The 21,184-nt window shown below is 42.0% G+C and overlaps 1 protein-coding gene across 11 annotated transcripts in view; it reads right to left on the bottom strand.

Annotated features, from left to right (window-relative positions):
• dlg3 (discs, large homolog 3 (Drosophila)) overlaps nucleotides 1-21,184 on the bottom strand; it is a 101,242-nt gene that overhangs the window by 19,253 nt on the left and 60,805 nt on the right. For 7 of the 11 annotated variants that reach the window (XM_086101231.1, XM_086101228.1, XM_086101233.1 and 4 more), the window contains 3 exons: nucleotides 17,507-17,632; nucleotides 10,260-10,416; nucleotides 9,050-9,152 (listed from right to left, as the gene is read on the bottom strand). In XM_086101231.1, coding sequence (XP_085957357.1) covers nucleotides 9,050-9,152; nucleotides 10,260-10,416; nucleotides 17,507-17,632 — 386 coding nt within the window. The remainder of the gene's footprint in view (nucleotides 1-9,049; nucleotides 9,153-10,259; nucleotides 10,417-17,506; nucleotides 17,633-21,184) is intronic. The other 4 variants (XM_086101234.1, XM_086101235.1, XM_086101236.1 and 1 more) reach the window with 1 other exon arrangement.

The raw sequence follows: 21,184 nt of genomic DNA, 5'->3' as shown, positions 1-21,184 counted from the left end.
GTGAATTAGAGATAATTGCAACAAAGAAAAAAGGGCAAAGACTGAGAAGTATGTAATCATCAATTGTGAAGCATTAAACCGTTTTCCAACATTAAAGTGTGACAAAATGTTTTGGGGGGGTGTGGCTAAAGGAACGCTTGATGATGTACTTTGGCACCCAGCATGAGTTGCTTCTCCCCCGCTATAAAAGAACGTGTGCGCTTTTGTTTGCGATCATCTGCGATTGTCCGGTGCAATTGTGACATGCAGTGAAGTCTGAAGTAAAAGTCAAAATGTGGACCGGGGCTTCAGGCTGGCGTGGCCACTTGAAAGCGACACGTTGTCAAGGCGTGGAAAAGCCCTGCAACGACCGAGTAGATTCCAGTCACAATATAGCGGGCATATTTTTGTGGGTCAAACATGAAGTTATGTGTAGGCATAAGCATGATGCAAGATGAAGTAGCGTCCATTTTTCAGGTTGTGGCTGTGGCAATTTGATTGACAGTTGAGAGGGGTCTGGTTTCAGCAACCCTGCGGATTTTTTATTCAGTTTTAATGATTTTGAAACCTTAGTTTATCGACTCGGCAATTATTTACTCTTTTAACATTGGCAGGTGTGTCAAATTTACAAGACAAAATAAAGCTTCACTTTGCCGGCACTAGAAGAGAATTCTTTGACATCAGCTACAAGAATGATTTGTGGAGAATGCATTGTGTCGTGTGTGATCTGAAAAATCCACAATTTCCGTTATTCAAAATTTTACTTCTAATCGTGGAGAAAAAAAATAAAAATATACAAGTTGGATATTTTTCCCCTTTTCTCAGTACATGCTGGATCCAAGTTTTGAGTTAAGATTAGTTTTTTACTGTGCCAAGTTATGGCTACTGTATAACCCCCCCCACCCCCACACTATATATTACACTGCCCCCCCCTTTTTTTTAAAACAATTTTTAAGCACAGTGTTGGAGTACTTTTTCCACCTTTGTGAAGCCTGGAGAAAAAGGGAGGGGGGGGGGCGAGAGAAAGAACATCTAAATGCAGGGATGGCAATGGCTAGTGAAAAAAGCGGAAAGGGGCGTGGCCTGGATGGGGCGACCAATCACAACAAGTAAGACATCATACACGTCCAATCGCAGGGCTGTTTACAATCGGAAGATGGAAAGACTGATCGGGAGAGCTCGTGAAAACTCGACGATAAGGTACCTTCTTCCCCCCCTAAACTTTTCTCAACGGATTTAGACGATTCACAAAAATGATCAATTTAAGAAATAAAACGCCGGATTTCCGCGTATCCGCGGAAAATTGCCATCCCTGTAAATGGCAACGTGCAACCTGAAGGCTGGCTAAACGCCGCCTCACATTCCCCGCCTTCCAAAGCCATTCATGTGTGGACATTCAAGCGGAGCAGGAAGAACAGTGAGCCGCAATCAGCGCGCACACTCCCCAGGGGTAGTTTGGGAAGGGAATGCTCGGCTCCCGACTATAAATGGCTGCCAAGCCTCGGCTACTAATGACAACATCACAATACAGGCTTGTCTCTGTACGACACATCACAAGATCTGCGCAGCTCAGTCAAATAGAAAAGGATCCCTTTTGAAGAACGGCGGGGTGGGGGGTTGTGCGGGGGGGGGGGGAGGGGGGGGGACAAGTGTCAACATTCTGCATTTGAAGGCCCGCTGAGATGGCAACGCTACGGCACACCTGTTAAACACACTTTACAGGTTGTCTTTTGGTGGCCCACAACAAACAGGAAGAGTCCTGGAAACAAATGTTCCTCGATCCTGCCGGGCTTGTGTGTAAAAATAACAACAACCTGAAACTCAAAGAGCAGTCCAAACTCAAATGGACCGCACTCCAAAGTACTTGTTTCTCAGAAAATACAGAGCCACTTCTTGACTTTTCTCCGTTTTGTGAAGTGTATTCAGAGCGGAAGCAAGTCGACAGCATTTATTTCACCCAATGTAGACACGCTACATCTCACAGCTGGTTGCAAATGTTCATTTGAAGACGGCGTTGTCGTAATCTCTGGGTTCGATATTAATCCTTTTTGAGTGGTGATTCACCTTGGGCCAAGTTGCGGTTCCCCTCTCGGATTCGGTACGGTATTCATGATATAGTAATGATAAATTGCAATGATTATTCGCCATTTTGTCTTTATACTTTATTGTTTAAGCATTGAGGGAAATATGATGTTGATGTAGTTCGTTGTTTTACATGTAAAAATATAGAACGCATTCACTTCATTGTGATTATTGTTGACATTTGTTCTATAAGGTTTAGGGTGGATCGACACAGTGACACACAGTCTCTGAAATATTCCCCCCAAAACTGACTTCAAAGTCATAGGACTCCCTTTGCCCCCTCACCAATGACTCAAAAAAAAAAAAGGTGGGAGACACACCAAACAAAGCAAAACAAAACAGGTCACAGTGCTGACGGAAAGTTTTGACTTTTAATGACTGGATCCCTTGAAACTGGTAACTGGCCACACGCCTACCGGAGTTCAAGTCGCAACGACTCGGGTCCCCTAACTCCCCAATCTGACGCAAGTCAATGAGTGCCAATATTTGCCCATCAGATTACAAAAAGGAAAGACGTCATCAGTCAACATCGGGTCCGTTGACAGGTTGCGTTTAGCAATACTGAAAACATTGTGGATACCTGACTACAAACAACACTGCAAACTAATGAAAATAAAATACACACACACACACACACATATATATATATATATATATATATATATATATATATTAATTATGGCGACTCAACGACAGCTCCTGATTGTAGTCACAAGGCCACGGCCCTGAAAGGCACACGTCCAACACACAAATACTAATGACCAATAACTTTTTCAAATTACGAGCTGTCATTTCTTCGACGTCATGCTTTGTGTTGAAAGACATTTTTCTTAACAAGGGAGCTTCAGGTACAACACAACTCTAGAGAAGCGAGAGAGAAAAAAAATCAGCAGTCATGGTGCTGTAATGACATCACATGTGGGCAAGGAGACCTACCTAATTGATTTTTTTTTCAGTTTACTTACATATTTCTACTTACACAAACAGCATGTTTATAGTAATAGAATAAAATGATAGCAATAATACGATACATTTCATTATATTTCCTCAACTCTCAGCCAATTGCCACACTTCCCATTTCGGAATATTCCCAATCATAAATTCCTTTGAAAATTTGCCGGAAATTTCCCACCTCCAAAAACCCAATTCCCCCGACGCCCGTGGCAATGTGACATGGTTGTCATCATCCGTCACCATATCATCTGATCTCTTACGTGTTCCTAATAGTTTGTCCAGTGAGTGTATCCGAGCAGCATGGAATCTAGTGATCTAAAGTGGATCAATTATTCACAAGCACGCCACAGAAATGCTGCGAGGAGAAACATGAGGCCCTTTTATTCCGGCTCAGACTTTTAAAGCACTAGACACTCACGTGCGAGCGCGCACGCTCCCGCACGCTCGCTCGCACGCTCACACGCACGCGCGCTCGCTCGCACGCTCACACGCACACGCACACGCGCACACACACACACACACACACACACACAAAGGGCTACTGTAGCTTACATTTTAGCAGCAGCAGTAGCGGAGGACCCAACGGGAGGCATAAGAGATAGCTAATAGAAACTGGGACTGTTCTGAGGCTGCGTGTCCTCATTAGTCGCGCAGCTTTTTCACATTTTATTTGGGGGGGGGGGGGGGGGGGGGCAGCGGCTCTTCTTTGATCCACTCTTTTGATCCACAATGTGTCCGGCATGTACTAGTAATAGCAGAGGTGTTCTGTTTGTAGGGAGTGAATCTCACATATTCAACTATGACCTTGTTCAACATTTCACCAAATAACAAAAGTGATCACATCTATAAATCACAATTTTACCGATTTGTTTTTTATTGTACTCTTTCTGTAAAGGCCTAAAATACGACAAGATGACGCCTAAGACCCGACTGAAATGGAGAGAGTAAGTGGTGTCAAGGAAGTATCATCTCGACTGTTTTAAGTAATTATTGTATGCCAAGGAGCAACCAAGTTTAGCCTGGGGTGTTTGTGGAAGTTATGAAGCGTCTTCAATGCATGTTGCTTTTTAAACACTAACAATCAATGGAGGTCTCGTTCTTGCTTGATTTTTGCCACTTTTAGAGGTTGCGAAGGGAACATGCATGCACATGCCAGCTGGGGGTTTTTTTTTGAACATCAAATCATCTGCAAGCCATTTATTTTTAAGAGTCTTGTACCAAGAGTTTGAAATGATATTCAAATGTTTTTAAAACCTAGTTTGGGGGGTGGTGGTGGTGGATATCTATATATCTATATATATATACACCCACCCACACACCAAACTAGATTTTAAAAATACTTTATATATATATATATAAGATTAACGGTTAATTGCAGCCCTAAATTAAATTTACGTTACCACTGTTTTTCAATGTGTAAAAGTGGTTTTACATATATATATACAGGTATATACACATACAGTGATCCCTCGCTCTAACGCAGTTCACCTTCGCGGCTTCGCTGTTTCACGGATTTTTTTGGTGCATTTTTTTAAAATGCTTTTAAACAGTGAATTGCGTTCTGCATCCTGATTGGCTAAGGAACTGGCCAACGTGAACAGTCTCCGCACCTCGTCTTTGTACATACTGTACATACCCCACAATGTCGACGAAACGTTCTGCACCGGCAAAGGCACCTGAGGACGCGCTCAAGCAATATTATTTCACAGTACAGTATTTCCAAAAAGTATTATAGTTATTTGTTGAAAACGTTTGTTTTTTTTTGTGCTTGGGCCTGAAAACAGGTTTTGGTCTTTGGTTCCATTGTATACATAGTTCAGTATTGTATAATAACTGTAAAAAATAAAGCTCACTACTTCACGGATTTCACCTATCACTGGTGCTTTTTGGAACCTAACCCCCGCGATAAACGAGGGATTACTGTACACACACACACACACACACACACATACATGGATACATACATATATCAGGGTCGCGGGAGTGCTGCAGCTGATACCAGCTATCTTTGGGGAGCAGGCGTGGTACACCATGAAGTGGTTTGCTGGCCAATCGGAGGGCACACATAGACGTTTACAACCATTCGTGCTCACAATCATACCTCGGGACAATTTATAGTATTAATTCACCCGCCGTGCATGTTTTTGGAATGTGGGAGGAAACCGAAGTACCAGGAGAAAAGCGACGCAGGTGTGGGGAGAACATGCGACCTCCACACATTCGAACAATTTTGAGTTTCAGAATATCTCTAAACGATGAATAGATTATCACTATAATTGTTCGTTAATATGGTAATCGATTAGCAATGGCTTGCAAAAAAAAAAAAGTGCTAGTACTTGTAAATCAAGGTCACCCTTATATAGACTAATAGTGTAGTTGGGGTTCACTCTCCACTCCTTTGGAGCTCAAGTGTGCTGATTTTGCACAAACAGGCTTGCCGCATTTCCTCATATTTCCATCATGACAATGTTTTAGTCTAACAACCTGCCTTCCGCAAGTCAATCGAAGCACAGATAAACTCATATTTACTCCCCACTTCCTGTGCAGACTGTCCTTGAGAGCGCACAGGGCTGGTGGGTGAACTGGTTCCTCCTGTGCCAAAATCCGAAAGGAACAATGTTCCACACTCGCATACCAGTCTGGGATGCCAGAGTGTTACTGGGGAGAGGCCTCGGGTCACTGGAGGGGTTGCAGGAAGTCAATCATTAGCAAGCACTTGTCTTGCATGTTTGTTGTCCGTGGTTAAATATTGTACACAGATAAGTGGCCTTCAGCAGCAGAAAGCGGGCAAACTTTGGAGTATGTGACCGAATCACATAACTAAAGTGGGGCTGTCGTACAGTATTACAGTCAACGCTCACCCATTTGTGAGGTTTTTGGGTGAACATGACTAAAATTGTGTAACGCCCCAATTGCCTTGCTCCTCTGAAGGCCTGAGAAGTTTGACGTTTCAAGGGCAATTAAACCCCCTGGATATACTCACAGGACAAACAAGTTAGGAGACAAAGGCCAAAAAAGTACCGAATTTTAAATTACTAGTACATTACATGTTAGAAAATATAACATTTCAATGCCTTCATGAAGTGATAAAGAGGGGTACTGGTTGAACGCGTGCATTTGTATTGACGGGAGCTCACAATATCTTTGTCATTATGTCCTCGTGGCATGCTGAAAACACGCACCCAAAAACTAGAAAAACTCGAAAGCAAACCTGTCATACTTTGTTATAGCAAAGCCGATGTCATGACAACACGTCTGGTGTGTTTGCATTTGTCAGCATTTCAGACTGCAGCAATGAAAATTTCATGCGAAACATAAAATAAATCCTGTTTAAGGTCCTTATTCTTGTCCAAACTAATATAACATCTTTGGGATACTAGTTAGTCAACTACATGTTTCTAGTGAGCAAGAACTTTGCACTAAGAGACAACTTTGTGCTACGACCACTTGCAGCGACGTTACTAGTTAACAGCCAACGCTCTTCACTTGTAGCAAGCAGATGTCAATGACAGCAGTTTCCCCTCACATGCACTTTTTAGTTACACATCTAGTATGCCAAAGTTTTCTACTGTAGTGAAATGCTTTCCACTACTCTATGACCTTTCTGCACACTAATAGGACACTTTGGCAACTATTAGTGATGCAAAAGGTGGTGTGCTGCTTGGAGCTAGTAGTAGGCTCCCGGAAACGACAAGTATGTGACACATGCCCACTAGTTGGACTAGTGTTACTACTGCAGTACAGTAGTTCACTTGTAAGGTGTAACGGCATACGTGTAGGCTAAAAGTGGCACTAGTAGTGGGAATAATATTACTAGTAAGACAGTCATTCTAATAGTGAGCTGAATGTACTTACTAGTTCGGACAAAGAGCTTATGAGTGTATGGACCAGCAACAAGATACCAAGGATATAGTATACATGCTCAAACGGCTTTCCATACACACCTGTTGGACCACACCTGTGCTTCCCCCACCTTAAGCCATGGAGTTACATAAGAGCCGCATAGAATTGAGTTTTAGCGGCATAACAATGCACCCCCACCGTATCCTACTACACGGTACTAGTTAATCCAGCCTCAACCGTGTCGAGTAACAAACGACCTTAAAAAGATTAAAATCCAATTGAAATGGTTTAATCACATACAAGTGGCAAGCATTAATACACTAACGTGGGTAAACCTAGTAATTATATGATTATGAACAATATAACACATTCGTATATACAAACGTATGCTTAAATCGGGCTGTGGTGTTAATTTAAGTGTTTTAGTAGCTAAACTAGCTATAACCTTCACTGACCGAGGAAGTGAATACACTACAGGTTAGTAGTATATAGAGTACCGGGTTCCCGAAATAAACTTGTTAAGCGCATCTACAAGCACAGCACACTTTGACTGGTTTTTTTCTGTGTGTTAAAACGTCGCGTCATCTCACCTCGAAAGGACGGAGGTTTCTCTGTTCTCCGACGATGTTTTGTCGGGTCTTCAGCCGGCCATGAGCGACTTCACGCGGCTTGTGCTGGGCTACTTCAGTGCACTATTTAGTGCCCATCCCCCATCCTCTCAACGGGGCTGCCAGCCCGATTAAACTTGCTCACTTGGCCTATATCCAGCCCTTTTCTTTCTTCCCGCTTTGTCGTATATAGTTTCCCCTCCTCAAGTCTCTCCTTTTTTCCTTTTCTCGAAGTGGTCTGCCCTGTTGTGCTTGTTCACCGGGGAACCAGTCGACACTGAGACCAGGGAAAGGGGCGGCCAACCGCGGTCGATTTGCCCGCCTTACACAGGCTAACCCGGCTGCATGCTAGTCGTGGCACCGCCCCCTCTCACACTCAATATCCGCCCGCGAGAGCCTATTGGGAGTTTGTCAAGGCGGGGACTAGCGCACTTCCGCGGCCAAGCCAGGTATCGTATACTGTAGTATTGTAAGATATGATTGCATACTAGAAAGCTGAAAGTGGTAGTCGTAGCGGAAAAAAAATACTAGCATGCTCTAATACTCTTTTTTACTACTGTGCTGAATTGTCATGCTAGTCAGGACAAAGTGTTTTTGTCCTGTTCTCTCAATCATTCTGCCTTGGTCGTAAAACATGGAAGGATTTGCTTACGAGTCGCGGATTGGGGAAGCTTTGGCTTTTGAGAACTGGCAGAACGTGTGACGTCATGGCGAAATGCCCAATTTCGTGCCCTCAATGTATCCCACAATGAAAAGTATGAAGTAACATAGAAAATAAATGTAAATAGAGCACGCCGTAGTGCCATATTGTACGTTAAACGTTGTCACCATATTGAATGTGGAAAGTGGTATGGCTATTGAGGAGGCCTCATTCATTTGCTGCATGGAGATGTAGCAGACAAATTAAGATGACGTTTGAAGAATCGTTTTGCTGATTTTATAGCTGATACTACAGTATGAAGTCCCGTAGGTGTATAATAAATTGTGAACAAACCCACATTTCACACTAAGTACATTTGTGAGAAAATGAAGATGAGATCATCATTAGTTCAATGTACCGGTATGTTTGTGTTTTTTGTGACATTTTTGTTTAGTGGTGTCCCATGACATTTTTTTTAAATGTAAAAGATGTGCCTTGACTCCAATTTTAGGAAACATTGCAAACAGTAAACCCCACAGACTATAGTGATTCATTCTAAAAGTACATGAATAGTTCAGCTTTAAGTCTCGAGGTCACTTGTCACTAGGCAGAATTTATGGAATAGGCAGAATTTATGGAGCACAACGCCTAATAAAACAAAACGCGTCACCTTGGATTAGGCGGGATTTACACTAAAAGGTGACACAACTGGCATACGCAACGAGGCAGCATAAAAATACACACACACCGAAAAAAATACATGCAATCGGATATCGTCAGATTTAAAATATGTGCCTTTGCCCAACAAATGTCTGGGAAGCATTCCACTAGTCCACCATGCTGCCCAACATTAGATTTAACCATCCATCCATTTTCTATATTTTCTCCTTCATTGCCCACTTTGTATTCAAGTGATGTGGAAACTGAAGAGCTCAAGGCTCACCTTCAGGTCTGTATTGAGCAATGATGGTGACGGTCTGTCCGGCTCTCTTGAGGGCGGCAGCCGCCTGCTCGTGTGTGGCGTTCCTTAGATTCACACCGTTCACCTGCGACCAAAACAAAGATCTCAATTGATCATTCATATCATTTCAATTTCGGAACATTTTGTTGTCATTAAGAGAAAAAGTAAAAGACAAGTTGCAGGGTGCATCCCGTGTGTTAATTGCAATTCTGTGTGAAGAGCTAATATATAAGCAGAGGGTAGAGGATTGCAGTTGTTGCAAAAAACAACTGAGAAGTACGGTAGGTTCTTTTCTGGATCCGACAATAACAAATTGAAACTTTTGAACGTACACTACCATAAGTACTCAGGATGTGCATCTCTCCAATAAAGGATGATTTGATACGCATCTCGATACATGGAGTGCGGTACATTTTCAAGTGGAGCAATTTGATAGAGTTCAATTCATTGCGGTAATATCTTTTACATTAAAACAGACTTTCCAAGTCAAATAATTTGTTGTTGCATCCCATAGTTAGTACCTTCCCAAACTTTTACTTTTCAGTACGTAGTTGAATCAATACTTCTACTTTTACCAATGGCACTAATCCGTTCCAGACTCCCCCCTGATACAAATTTCGAATGTTATTTAATGAAATAAAAAATAGAGCTCTATTTTGCATTTTCGAAGACTTGCAGTGATGACATCATGAAACAGAATGTTTCAACTGTTTCCCCCACAAGTTTTGTCTCCAATTCAATGGGCGTTGTGCTGTTCCATTTGGTGTGTGGGAGTTGGCCACCTGGGGGCGGTATAGTACAGCCATCTGAATACACAGTATCTAAAGATGATAACGCCTCAGTAAAATGCAGTAATTCATAATTCTTCGCTGAAGATAAAGAATTTATGCCTGTGAGTATTATATTGTCATATTTATATAAAGCGTGTTGCTCCACTTTTTGTCTTCAAATGTCAGCTGCTCGACTTTATCCTGTATGTGGTGTTTCTCATTGTTTGTCAGCATGAAGCAAAATGGACACATTTACAGTATACCCCCACAGCATTCGCATCTCAAATCACTCATACTTGCATCTCAAGGCGGCACTGTATCTGTACTTCTACTTAAGTTCAGAGTGTGAGTAAAGTACTTGGTTATGAGTTGTTATGATCATGACAGGGACAAATACAAAGCTTCCATGTGGATGTACTCACAGAAAGAATACGATCGCCTCTCCTCAGTTCGCCGCTCAGGTCAGCCGGCCCCCCGGCCAGAATGAAGGAGACAAAGATGCCCTCGCCGTCCTCCCCGCCCACAATGTTGAAGCCCAGCCCTGTGGAGCCCTTGTGCAGCAACACCTTTCTCGGCTCCCTGCCAAGACAAAAATGAGAAGAGCCGCAGTGTCAGGGCTGATAAGATAAAGCTGTGAAAAATGACTGAAAATGAAAATAAACAAGGGTCTCCCGGACAGCCACCTATGATTTTACAATACCAGTTACCATAATGGAGCAATAAAAAAATATGATACATAAAACATGATGCGGGTGGCGCACAGTGGTCAACTGGTTAGCACGTCCGCAGAGTTCGATGACACTTAATACATTTCATTGTGTTTTAATGAGTTGAAATGTGTTCAGTGCATATCAGGGTAAAACACGCTTTTGAGATCGTCTGTATATCGCAAATTTCCAAAAATGGTGGTTGCGTCTGGAATGTATTCTCACAAAAAAATGGGGGTTCGCTGTACATCATTAAAAAAATATATTATGTATATATATATACACACACACACAGTATATATCTATTTTGATTTTCCCTTAGAATGTGTCAATATGGTTGTAAACCCTTATGACAGTATGACACTTATGACAGTTAATCATGTTAGAATTATACGTGAAACATTACCTGGGATATTTCCAAACATAATTGATCTAAATAGGAAACTAAATAGGAAACTCGAGGTTGATCGTGTTCCACATTGGAGGTTGCAGTCTTGATGTTGGATAACACTGCATTATTTTCTGACATACAGAACAGCACAAGTAACCACGCAAGTGGATCCGAGCGCTTTTTATCCACTGGCTGGACGCACACACATCACCACCCACTCAAAAATGAACGTACGCCGACAGAATAACACACATCCTGCCCCATGGACCACCGCAATCCCATCCCCACCACTCATTCTCCGCTTTTTGCATTAACCGCGATGACTCAGTTTCCAGAAAGGCTTTTCGAAACGGCCTCCATTTTAGGGTGCTTTGGAGCGCCACTGCTGTCAAACACAAACACAAATATTAAGGAGGCCCGTGCAACGCTGGCCTTGCACGCGCTGACTTGAGTGACGACAATGAAAACAACATACATTAGGCTCCTTTGTATGCATTCAAACGCGCATTCCTTCTGGCACAAAAACACTACATGGTTCCCACTCGTGGTTTTTCTTGCAGTCGACAGGAACAATTACATCTGCATCCCAACTGGCTGGGCTGTAAGTTGTGATTAAGCCCCCCCCCCCCCCCCACCCCAGCATTCCACAACTTTAAGGTTCATGCCTGGGAAAAGCCTTGATTAGCCACTCATAAGAGATTCGGAGAAAAGAGTACAAATTGTGTGGAAGAAAGCTTACAGATGGAGAGGAAGTCTAATCGACTATGATCACAGGGGGTCAAACTCAGGCATAAGCAAACTAAGCACCCGCTAAGCATCCTACAACCACAAGGGGGCACCTCCAAGAGCAATTAACTCATTCACTGCCATAGATGTTTATGTTCGACAAATGGAATACAACCGTTTATTGCCACCCACAAATATATCTGTCAAGTATCTTTTACGGACGTGGAAAAGGGTCTTGCCCTGCTTGTCTGTGAAATTCAACAATACAATCACTGTTATAATTAACGCCAGGAGTTGGCAGCATTGCATTACTTTGGATTTGAGATCAGAACAGCTTTTGGGTAGATGATAGGGCTGGGTCATATCACTGAAAAACGCTAAGTTTTTCATATTGGTCGATATACTGTGTGTGTATATATATATATATATATATATATATAGATGTTATTTTTTACCATTGAAAAATAAGCATAGGGTTTGTCACTTTAATTACGAGGAAGGGAAATGCCGGGACGTAAGTTCGACACGTTTAGGCACCTTACATTCGAACAGAGTATATATACTGTATATGAATGGTAAAAACAAGAGTAGGTGTCACAGTCTGTCATAGAAAGTGTGTATCATGATTGCGAGGAAAGATGACTCCATTCAGGGAGTGAATGGCAAATGAGAATTGTTGATTAGTTGTCAATGAATCAATTGGTTTTGACACCTCTTTACAGCATAGCATAAAAAAGCTAAATGTTTTCATTGAAGTATTTTACTTTCTTGTCTTTATGTTAGCTGTCAAAGAAATGATAAGATGACGAAAAGAGTCAATTATGAAATATAATGGGTTCCCACAGAACATATTGACATCATTATGAATACAATGGGCTTGTGTTCTAGCGCAGATCTGAACACCTCCGATTTTAGCAGATTCAACAACATGCAATTTAAAAAAAAAACCACACACACACACACATCGAATCAACTACCCAACAGAGCTTCCGAACGTGACTGATGTGACTTCATTGCCAAGATGCCGATTTAGCGCGCGTTACCTTCGGATTCCAATCTGACGACCGCTTCTGGCGGAGCGTTTTGGAGGCAGTCTCCTCCTGAGAGACATGGAGGACGAGACGTTGACGGTGAACATGGCGGCAGTAGCTCGCCTTCTTCCGATCTGGCCTTCCTCTCAGAGGCGCGTCACTTTCACAAGCCTCGACCGTATCTCATGACCGTGTGGTGTGATGGGAACCAGCTCCAAACACTCGCTGCCCAACATCATTACCAGGGAGGCTTAACATTTAACCCTCACGCCTGTGGAGGGAAGTAACTGAGTGCAGATACTTTTAACAGTACTTAAAAGTCCCTCGAAAGTGAAAATAAATGTCTTGTGAATTTGACTCACCACGGAGATGTGTTAACACCCGTGAAAAATATTGAATGATTGAGGCTTTACAAAAAAAAAAAAAAAGAGGAAACCATTCTCTTTCTCTCTGAACGCTGTGGGTGTGTCAACTGAATGCGCTACTGAATGCAAACTGTCAATCAAATACCAATACCAATACCACGACCTGGAAAAATAGATGCTACTTTATCTAGCGTCATTCCTAATGCCGACAATAATCACATGTTTGAGCTGCGAAAAATACGATCCGATTATACCCTCCGGTGGGTGGAAAATAACCCACCGGGTTGCGGGTTTCCATGGCGAAGCACTCGTCCAAACACTGACTGTCATTTCAAAAATGAAAAAGAAATTCCTCGCTCTTCATCTTTCTTCTCTCTCTTGTCACTAAAGGACAACAATGAGGCGCTCTAAAGCAGCCATGCCAGGGGACTATACACAGAGATGTATTTTCGTTAGCACGTCTCAATTGCTGGATAACTGCTGACACAAACAAAGGGTCAAGTTCTTATCGTGTCGCACTTAGACTCAGTTTACCCCCCCCCCCCCCCTCTAAAAATCATAAAAACAGAAATAGTGAAAAACTGTGTAATGATGTAGCTTTACAAGAGAGTACTACATCGTGCGCAATCTTTTGCATATTTTCTGTCATTATTTGCAAACATGTATTTTGTAAGAAATATCTGAATTCACTTCATTTGAGTATTTACTGGTTGCAAATGGAGCTTCAGTAGACCAATGTCGAGTCCTCCTTTGTTTCTGCACGACAACATTCTTGTGTGTCAGCCTCTTGAGACTAGGCAGGTAGGAAGATTCCCAGAAGCCCCTTTGCTCAGCGTGTAAACAACGCAAAGTAGTTTGAAGGCCTTTAACACTTTTTACACTCTGGATCTACGCTAGACAAGAAGCTTGGGTTTCCCTCAGGTCAATAACATAGATCTTAAATTTTATATTTTATATTTCATTCTGTACTGTGTACGGTTCATTTTTAAATGTACTTGTGTGCATGCAAACACTTTGTTTTTCTACTTTCTTTCTTTCAAACTTTTGCGGCTGTAAATTGCGAATTTCTTCATTGTGAGGCAAATAAAGGTTTTCTTATATTTTCTTATCTTAAAAACAAAAGTTCTTCCATAATAATGCGCCATTTTCCTCCTTTAATTTGACATTTGACTACCGGTAATTTACATTTCGGGCTTCTCGCTGTGACTAAGAATAACGCGCGGTGGCTGATTAACACCTCAGATGAAGACTTGGCTTCATTTGCTGTGATTACCTTCATTTCAACACGCCAAGCAAAAGGTCAAAGTGTTCCTCGTTATCCGTGCATGAATTTGTCGAGTCAAAGCTTTTTGTGTTTGCGCGGATGCGAGGTGCTTAAAGTTACTGATTAGCTCACCCGCTGTCGTAATCTGAATGCTTTCTTGTGTTTTGAGCCTGACCAAACTTGATAAATAAGGAAACTTTTCCCCACGTTCCTTGCCTGGGAATGGGCCACCGAACTTACTGGTGTCATTTGATTTTTATATATACGGCAGAAAAAATGCCCCCCCCCCGCATCTAAATATTGACTAGAACAACAGACTTGTCTACAGTGTTATTGGAGGTTATTGGAAGACTAGTGCAGCGATTCTCAACCAGTGTGCAGCGAAACATGTGTAACGTAAATGGTGCCCACATAGTCACAGATTCTTGGATATTTTTTTGGGATCCTGGCCTCGGTTATCCACTAAAACAGTCAGCTGTTTGCTGTTTTTGTGGTCATTCCTGTTTAATATACGAGTTGTACGCTCTGTTTGTATTGTTGATGTGCCCATGTGTGTTCAGTAGCAGTCGTTTGAAGGTTTACAATAACTGCAACGTTGATGATAGCGTCTGTTAGCACGTTTATGTTTTGTTTTTTTGGGGGGGGGGGGTGTTGTATTATATGTTAGCATTAGGAAGGCTGACTTTTATTTGATAATTATGGTTTGGACAAACATTGGGGTGTTTAAAGATATGTTATTTAAAAAAAATATATTTTTCTTTTCTCTTTTGTTGTATGCTCTGTTTGTATGAGTTGCCGCTGTGAGTATTAGTTTTAGAATTACCATGACATCGATTCTAAGTCACATTAGCCTGTCTATGGCATTTTACATGACACGTTAGCACGAAGCGAATGGACTTTTCATGACGTGGTTGCTTTGAACATATTGGTGTTTATATATACAATGTTTCGTTTCTCTTTTGTTGTGACAGTACAGCTAAACTGGTAGTGACAAACATGTTTTTGCTCTTTATTTGTGTGAGTCTTCTTTTCATTTCCTTCAAGGGATGTTATACCATGACATTTTGGGGGGGGGGGCAGCAAGTGAGGGAGAACGGCAAAATAAGTGTATTTTGATACATTTAAGTGTCTTAATATGTTAGTGTGTATCAGTAGTTATGCTTTTTTTTTTTTTTTTTAAAGATTGTCTCTCCATCTTGCAGCTTTTCACCTGTGACGGGTGGGTCTGGAACGTATCCTCCCACAATAAACAGTGCCTCACTGTATCGAAAGTAGTCTCCAGACCACAAGACGTAACGTTCTTTTCAGAGGTGGCACATGTGTGGGCGACGACAACGTTGGATTGTGTCAGGATGGTGCAAAGATGGGCAGAAGGCCGCTATAAGCTCTGACTCAGTCGTCACAGTCAGCCTGCTCCACTTGTGCGCTTACTGTAGCAAGCGTCTAAAATTAGTCTCCTCGTGCTGAGAGTTGCCACGGTGGGCTTGTACCGAGGTGTCTGCTATCCCGGATGGAGGCCGTTGCTCATCTGCTGCATGTCCCCTACGGCCAACCATGGGGTACATGGTGTTCACGCTACATGTGTGTTAAGCAATTAAGAGGCCACAAGATGGCAGCAAAGCACGACATGTGTCCAAATGGAGCTCCTCAACTCACTTCAACATAGTTGCTTGGCATTATGATGCAAAAAGATGGCACCAAAGCAATATTTTTATTGCTTTGGACTTAGCATAAAAACAGGGAATGGGTGAGTTTTCCAGTGAAAAAAAAAGAGGTGAGCTTCCTGACAAACTCCAGTTAGTTAATGATATCAAGTAACAGAGCAATGGAAAGTCATTTGAGCATCTATTCCATCTCCTTGATGTCCTGTTTACAGTCCATGCATAAGCTTTGTCCTTACTTGTAAAACAATTCAACGCACTAGTACAATGACTAGACTACACTAGTAAAACGACTTTCTTATAATATTTTTCCCACTACTAGTGCCACTTTTGGTCTATTACTATGCAATGAAACCATACTACTAAACCGCTGTGCAGCACTAATAAGACTACTAGGCACCCAAATGACTTTCCATAAAGCTGTTTGAGTACTTATTCCGTATCCTTGATACCCATTTTAAGGTCTATGTCTTAGTGTGCTCTTTGACAACTTTGGCACACTGGTAGAACCACTTCATGTTACTAGTGAGGCAAAACTACGAATTGACATCTATTGCTTCACTATAAGCACTAGTGCAGCCTAGTCATTCTACCAGCTCATTGAATTGTCTAACTAGTGATGAGAAAGAGCGTACTAGTACATGGACTTAAGCTGCATATAACGACGGAGCCTTTTTTGTCTTTTCTTTATGTGGGAGGAGGGGGTACTGCTCAAATGTTTTTCCATGCAGCCCTACATACTTTGACACATTTTTCATTAAAGCCAGGGTTCACTCTTACACACACACACACACACACGCACACACACACACACGCGCACACACAGACACACACACACACACAGACATACAGAGACATCAAGGTTTACAGAGGAATGAAAAATGACTCAATGCAACTTAATGAACAAACATTTGCTGCTCTGTTCACGTCTAACTCAGGTAGGCACTGCAGATATGAAGTACAATACAGTTGAATATGACCTCTTCCCCCCTTCATTCGGAAACTTGGCCTGAGACAAAGGCTTTAGGTTTATCAACGCCTCCTGACAGATGGAACGGAGCAGCTTGCGGGAGCGCGAAAGCCCTTTCAGCTGCACTCCTCCCGCGGAGATGTGCTTGCCAAGAGCGGATACGGCTCGCTTTTATGAGAAAAAAAATAAAAATACGAGACGAAAGGGGAGAAGGCGCTGCTTTTGGAGTGTATGTTTCATCGTCGTGTAGTGGAACCTTTTCAAGTCGAGAACACCTAAAGTCGCACAAATGTGACGCGCCGTTTATATGATGTCATTCAGCAGACCTCTACTCTGCGTGTGTGATTTTGTTCAAGCAGTTTGAGTCATTTTTGATCACCTACTGCACCCACCCCCAAAAAAACTTGAAACGTTGTTGACTAAGGGTGTCATCGGAGAACACTACCGCTTTCGCCAACGGAAGTAAGTGTGACGTCATGGTGAAAAGGTCTATTGTCTGGTTTTCAGGAGTGGACGGTTAGCTGAGAGCAAGGCGTGACAGACTAGGTTAGTACCTGCCAGAGAGGGGGAGTGGAGCTTGGCACAAGGGTGCAGGGGAAGGACAGAAGCCTCTGCAGAGAGCCTGGGGACCTTTGCCCTCCCCAGGTTTGTGGATGACACTGTAAATTGGCTCAGCTCGGCTGTGGGGGTACAGGAATCACAGTGAACGGGACAAAGTGTAGGACAGGAAGAAAAGCACGATTACCAGAGGTGGGAGTAAGTCACGCAAGTGCGAAAGTCATGAGTCTCAAGTTTTATTCCTCTACTAACTTTGTGGAGGAATTGTACTTGTCAAAGACTTTTTTTTTAAACTTTTACTTGAATGGGTTTGTGAAGGAGAAACATAATTTTTACATTGACATACATTCTGCTTGCTACTTTATCCACAGATTGATTCGATTCACCAATGCAAAGTCAATGGTAGAGACGTTTGATTGCATTTCACCAATCCAACGAGGCTCGCAACGATCCAACACGGAAGCAAGGAAGTTAGGCGACAGCTCCAGATGGACGGACTACAAAATTAGAGCTGGGTTACAAAAAAAAAAAAAATTAAAAAAAGGATTAATCGAAAAGAATCGATTTTTCTTTTCATAGTCAGATATCAATTCATAAAAACATGGATCGATCCTTTTAACACATCTTTTTTCTCCCCATAAAGACATGTGACTTCTCGCAATACGCGAGATCTCCTCATAGCTCGAGAGTCGTTCATCAACTAAGGCGGAAGCCAGAAATCAGCACCAGAAGCTTGATGGCAGATTTTTCAGAATTTTGGCGTTTAAAAAACCCCCCACAAAGACAGCAATGAACTGAAACTTAGAGACAGTGAGGAATGTGAGTGTGTTTTTGCCACTTTATTTACACGGCCTGTCCTGTGATTGGTATTGATTCAAATGATTATTTATTCTTTTGATCAGGTCATGTTAAATAGAATACACATCATCAATGTAATTGCTTTGTCGACATTTCAGCCCACAAGAACTCCAACTGGAACTTGAGAAATTACATGCATTGCTCTGCATTTGCAAAGCGTAATGCTCTGTGTAATCAAACCAGTAGGTCAACTGCGGCACGTGAATGTGAATTACAGTTCAACCAACCTACTCAGCTCTGTTTGAGTTGTAGTTTTCCTGCTGTAGAAAGTGGTATGTAGGTATTTGAATTTTTTATTTTGGGGGGGGGGGGGAGTAATCAAACAGATATCATCAGCATTACTGATGAATGTAGGTAAATCTGTTCATGATTAATATCGTGAAATTACACATAATTCTATGGTTAATTATTTCTGACAGTTGACCCTTTTGTGCTGGTTCACATTAACAATGTTAATTTGGGACCCCATGTCTTATATAGAACAATATCCTTGTTTTCAAGTGATATTGTTTGGCTTGTAATCCAAATTTGAATTTGTGCATTCCTATTTCATATTTTTATCTGTTTGACATTCATGCACTATTTAAAAATTTAATCCATCAGATGTTAGTCACTATGAAGTTTAAACAAAATGTATGCGAGGGGTTTTTGTATGGTCTCTCCATATCAGACTTTTTCGCGCACTACACACACACAAAAAAGCTTTTCTTTCAGCAACAAAAATAACCTCACTGACGATCTCGAGGTTCGAATGTCAAACAGGTAAGACTTGTCAAGTCACGTAATTCAAGTCAAGTCCCATGAAATACCTCGTTAAAGTCAACTCAAGTCTGTCATAAGTCTCAAGTCCAAAGATTGGTGACTTAAGTCATGTGACTCAAAAGCCCCCCACCTCTGACGCATACCAACAAAAGATGCGACATACAATGTAGACAGTTTGCACAAAAGGACATTACAGGGCACGGGACAAGAACAGTAACACACACACACACACACACACACACACACACACACACACACACACACACACACACACACACACACACACACACACACACACACACAGGGAGCCTCCTCCCCAGAGCTGTGGGTTAAGATGACTCAAGGCCTCGCGGGATACCCCCTACCCCCCCACCCCTTCCCCCCGCACTCCCCCTACGATGCTACTTTCAGTTCTTGGGATAGGAGGTCAAAGGCACCACACACTGTCCAGCTTTAACTCAGCGTCAACTCCGCGCAATGAGCTTAGAAATGTAAAGCCACATTTGCTCGGCTTCAGAAGGTGACTGAACATGTGTGTCTCGTGTTCACGCCATCCACACGGTGACAAGACCTGGACGACAGCAATGAAAAAAGAAAACCCATGCAGGACTGAAACTGTGAACCCTTACAAACTGTCGGGTCAAATTTGACCCATGTTGATGTTTGTCATCAATAATAATAGCCTCAATGTCATTTTTTCACCAGAAATGTTATGATTTCTCCTAAAGTGTACCAACAATGGAAATGCAACTCTTTTGGTGTGCTACAAAATTTGTGTACACTGATTTCATGTGGATTGGATTTTACATTCACTCGTGTGTTAAATCAAGGAAAATGGTGATCATGGTGAAAATAATGTTGAAATTATAGGTGGCACAAATGTGTGTACTTTTTATGGGACAGTGGGAGCTTGAAACTCTCCCGAGAACTGTCTGCATAACCACCACAATTTGCACAGGTTCCTACAGAAACATGCAACGATTGGTCTTTGAAGGGTTATGGGGGGAATTTCGAAAAAGCATAAGAATGATGACATATACTCAATATCAGGAAGTGAAGTCATACAGAGGTTAGAGGGTGCCTTGGTACAGGTTTGAGATCTACACATGCAAAAATAAATCATTTTCTCTGAAACTTTAACGATTAACAATTCATTTAGTAAGGTTATCTATAAATAGGCCATAATCTGACACAGACAATTATTACAAGGACGTTCTTTGCCTGTGCTAAAATGATCGAAGCATACGATGTGCATAGAAAAGAAACAGTATGTAAGGGTAGAGAAAGTGTTTTTACAGTATGCGTTGGGACACATTTGTTCCACAACAGCAAATAAATAAATAAATAAGACCCTCTGCCTCCAAGCAATCCGTGTGCTTGAATCTTTGCAGGTGGTATTACACAACTGTGAGTGTCAATGCGAAAGGAGGCGAGGTGGGACCCATCCAGCCGTGGTCATTGTACTAGTGCGCTTTTTGTCCTTGCCAGAAGGACAATTTTAGCATCCTAATAGGACAACAGCATGTTACTCGTGAGGTAAAACTGTGTACTACTTGGCAACCGCGCACGACTACCGGTATGACTAGTCGCGTGAAATGCAACTTGTTAACATGTCGTGCTTCATTAGTAGTACTAGTTGCACATAGATGTCAACTAGTACAGAGTTTTGCTTTGCAGGGAACATGTTCTATGACAGTAGAGTGCAGAAATGCCAAACTATCGTGGCACTAGTAGTGGTAAAAAAAAGAAAAATCAAAATAAATAATAACAAGTGAGTGTAATAATTGTTCTACTGGTGTGCTGACTTGCCTTACTAGCAAGGACAACGTGTACCAGTACCTGAACCTCAAGCTTACCGTTAAGGAATACAACAACTCGTAACTAGGCTGCTCTAGGGAAACAACTATGTCTAACTTTTTTCCACTACTAGTATGCAAAGATGTATTGCATTGTAAACTGTATATAATGAATTACTACAAAACTACTACGCCATGATAGCACAAAGTACTATTAGGCCCAACTATTTGTCCTATTACGAAAGATTTCCTATTAGT

This window comes from Hippocampus guttulatus, chromosome 2, assembly GCF_054856545.1.
Source record: "Hippocampus guttulatus isolate MCC_2025c chromosome 2, RoL_Hgut_1.0, whole genome shotgun sequence".
NCBI lineage: Eukaryota > Metazoa > Chordata > Actinopteri > Syngnathiformes > Syngnathidae > Hippocampus > Hippocampus guttulatus.
The sequence above is the reverse complement of the archived record's forward strand: the minus strand, read 5'-3'. Positions and strand labels throughout refer to the sequence as shown.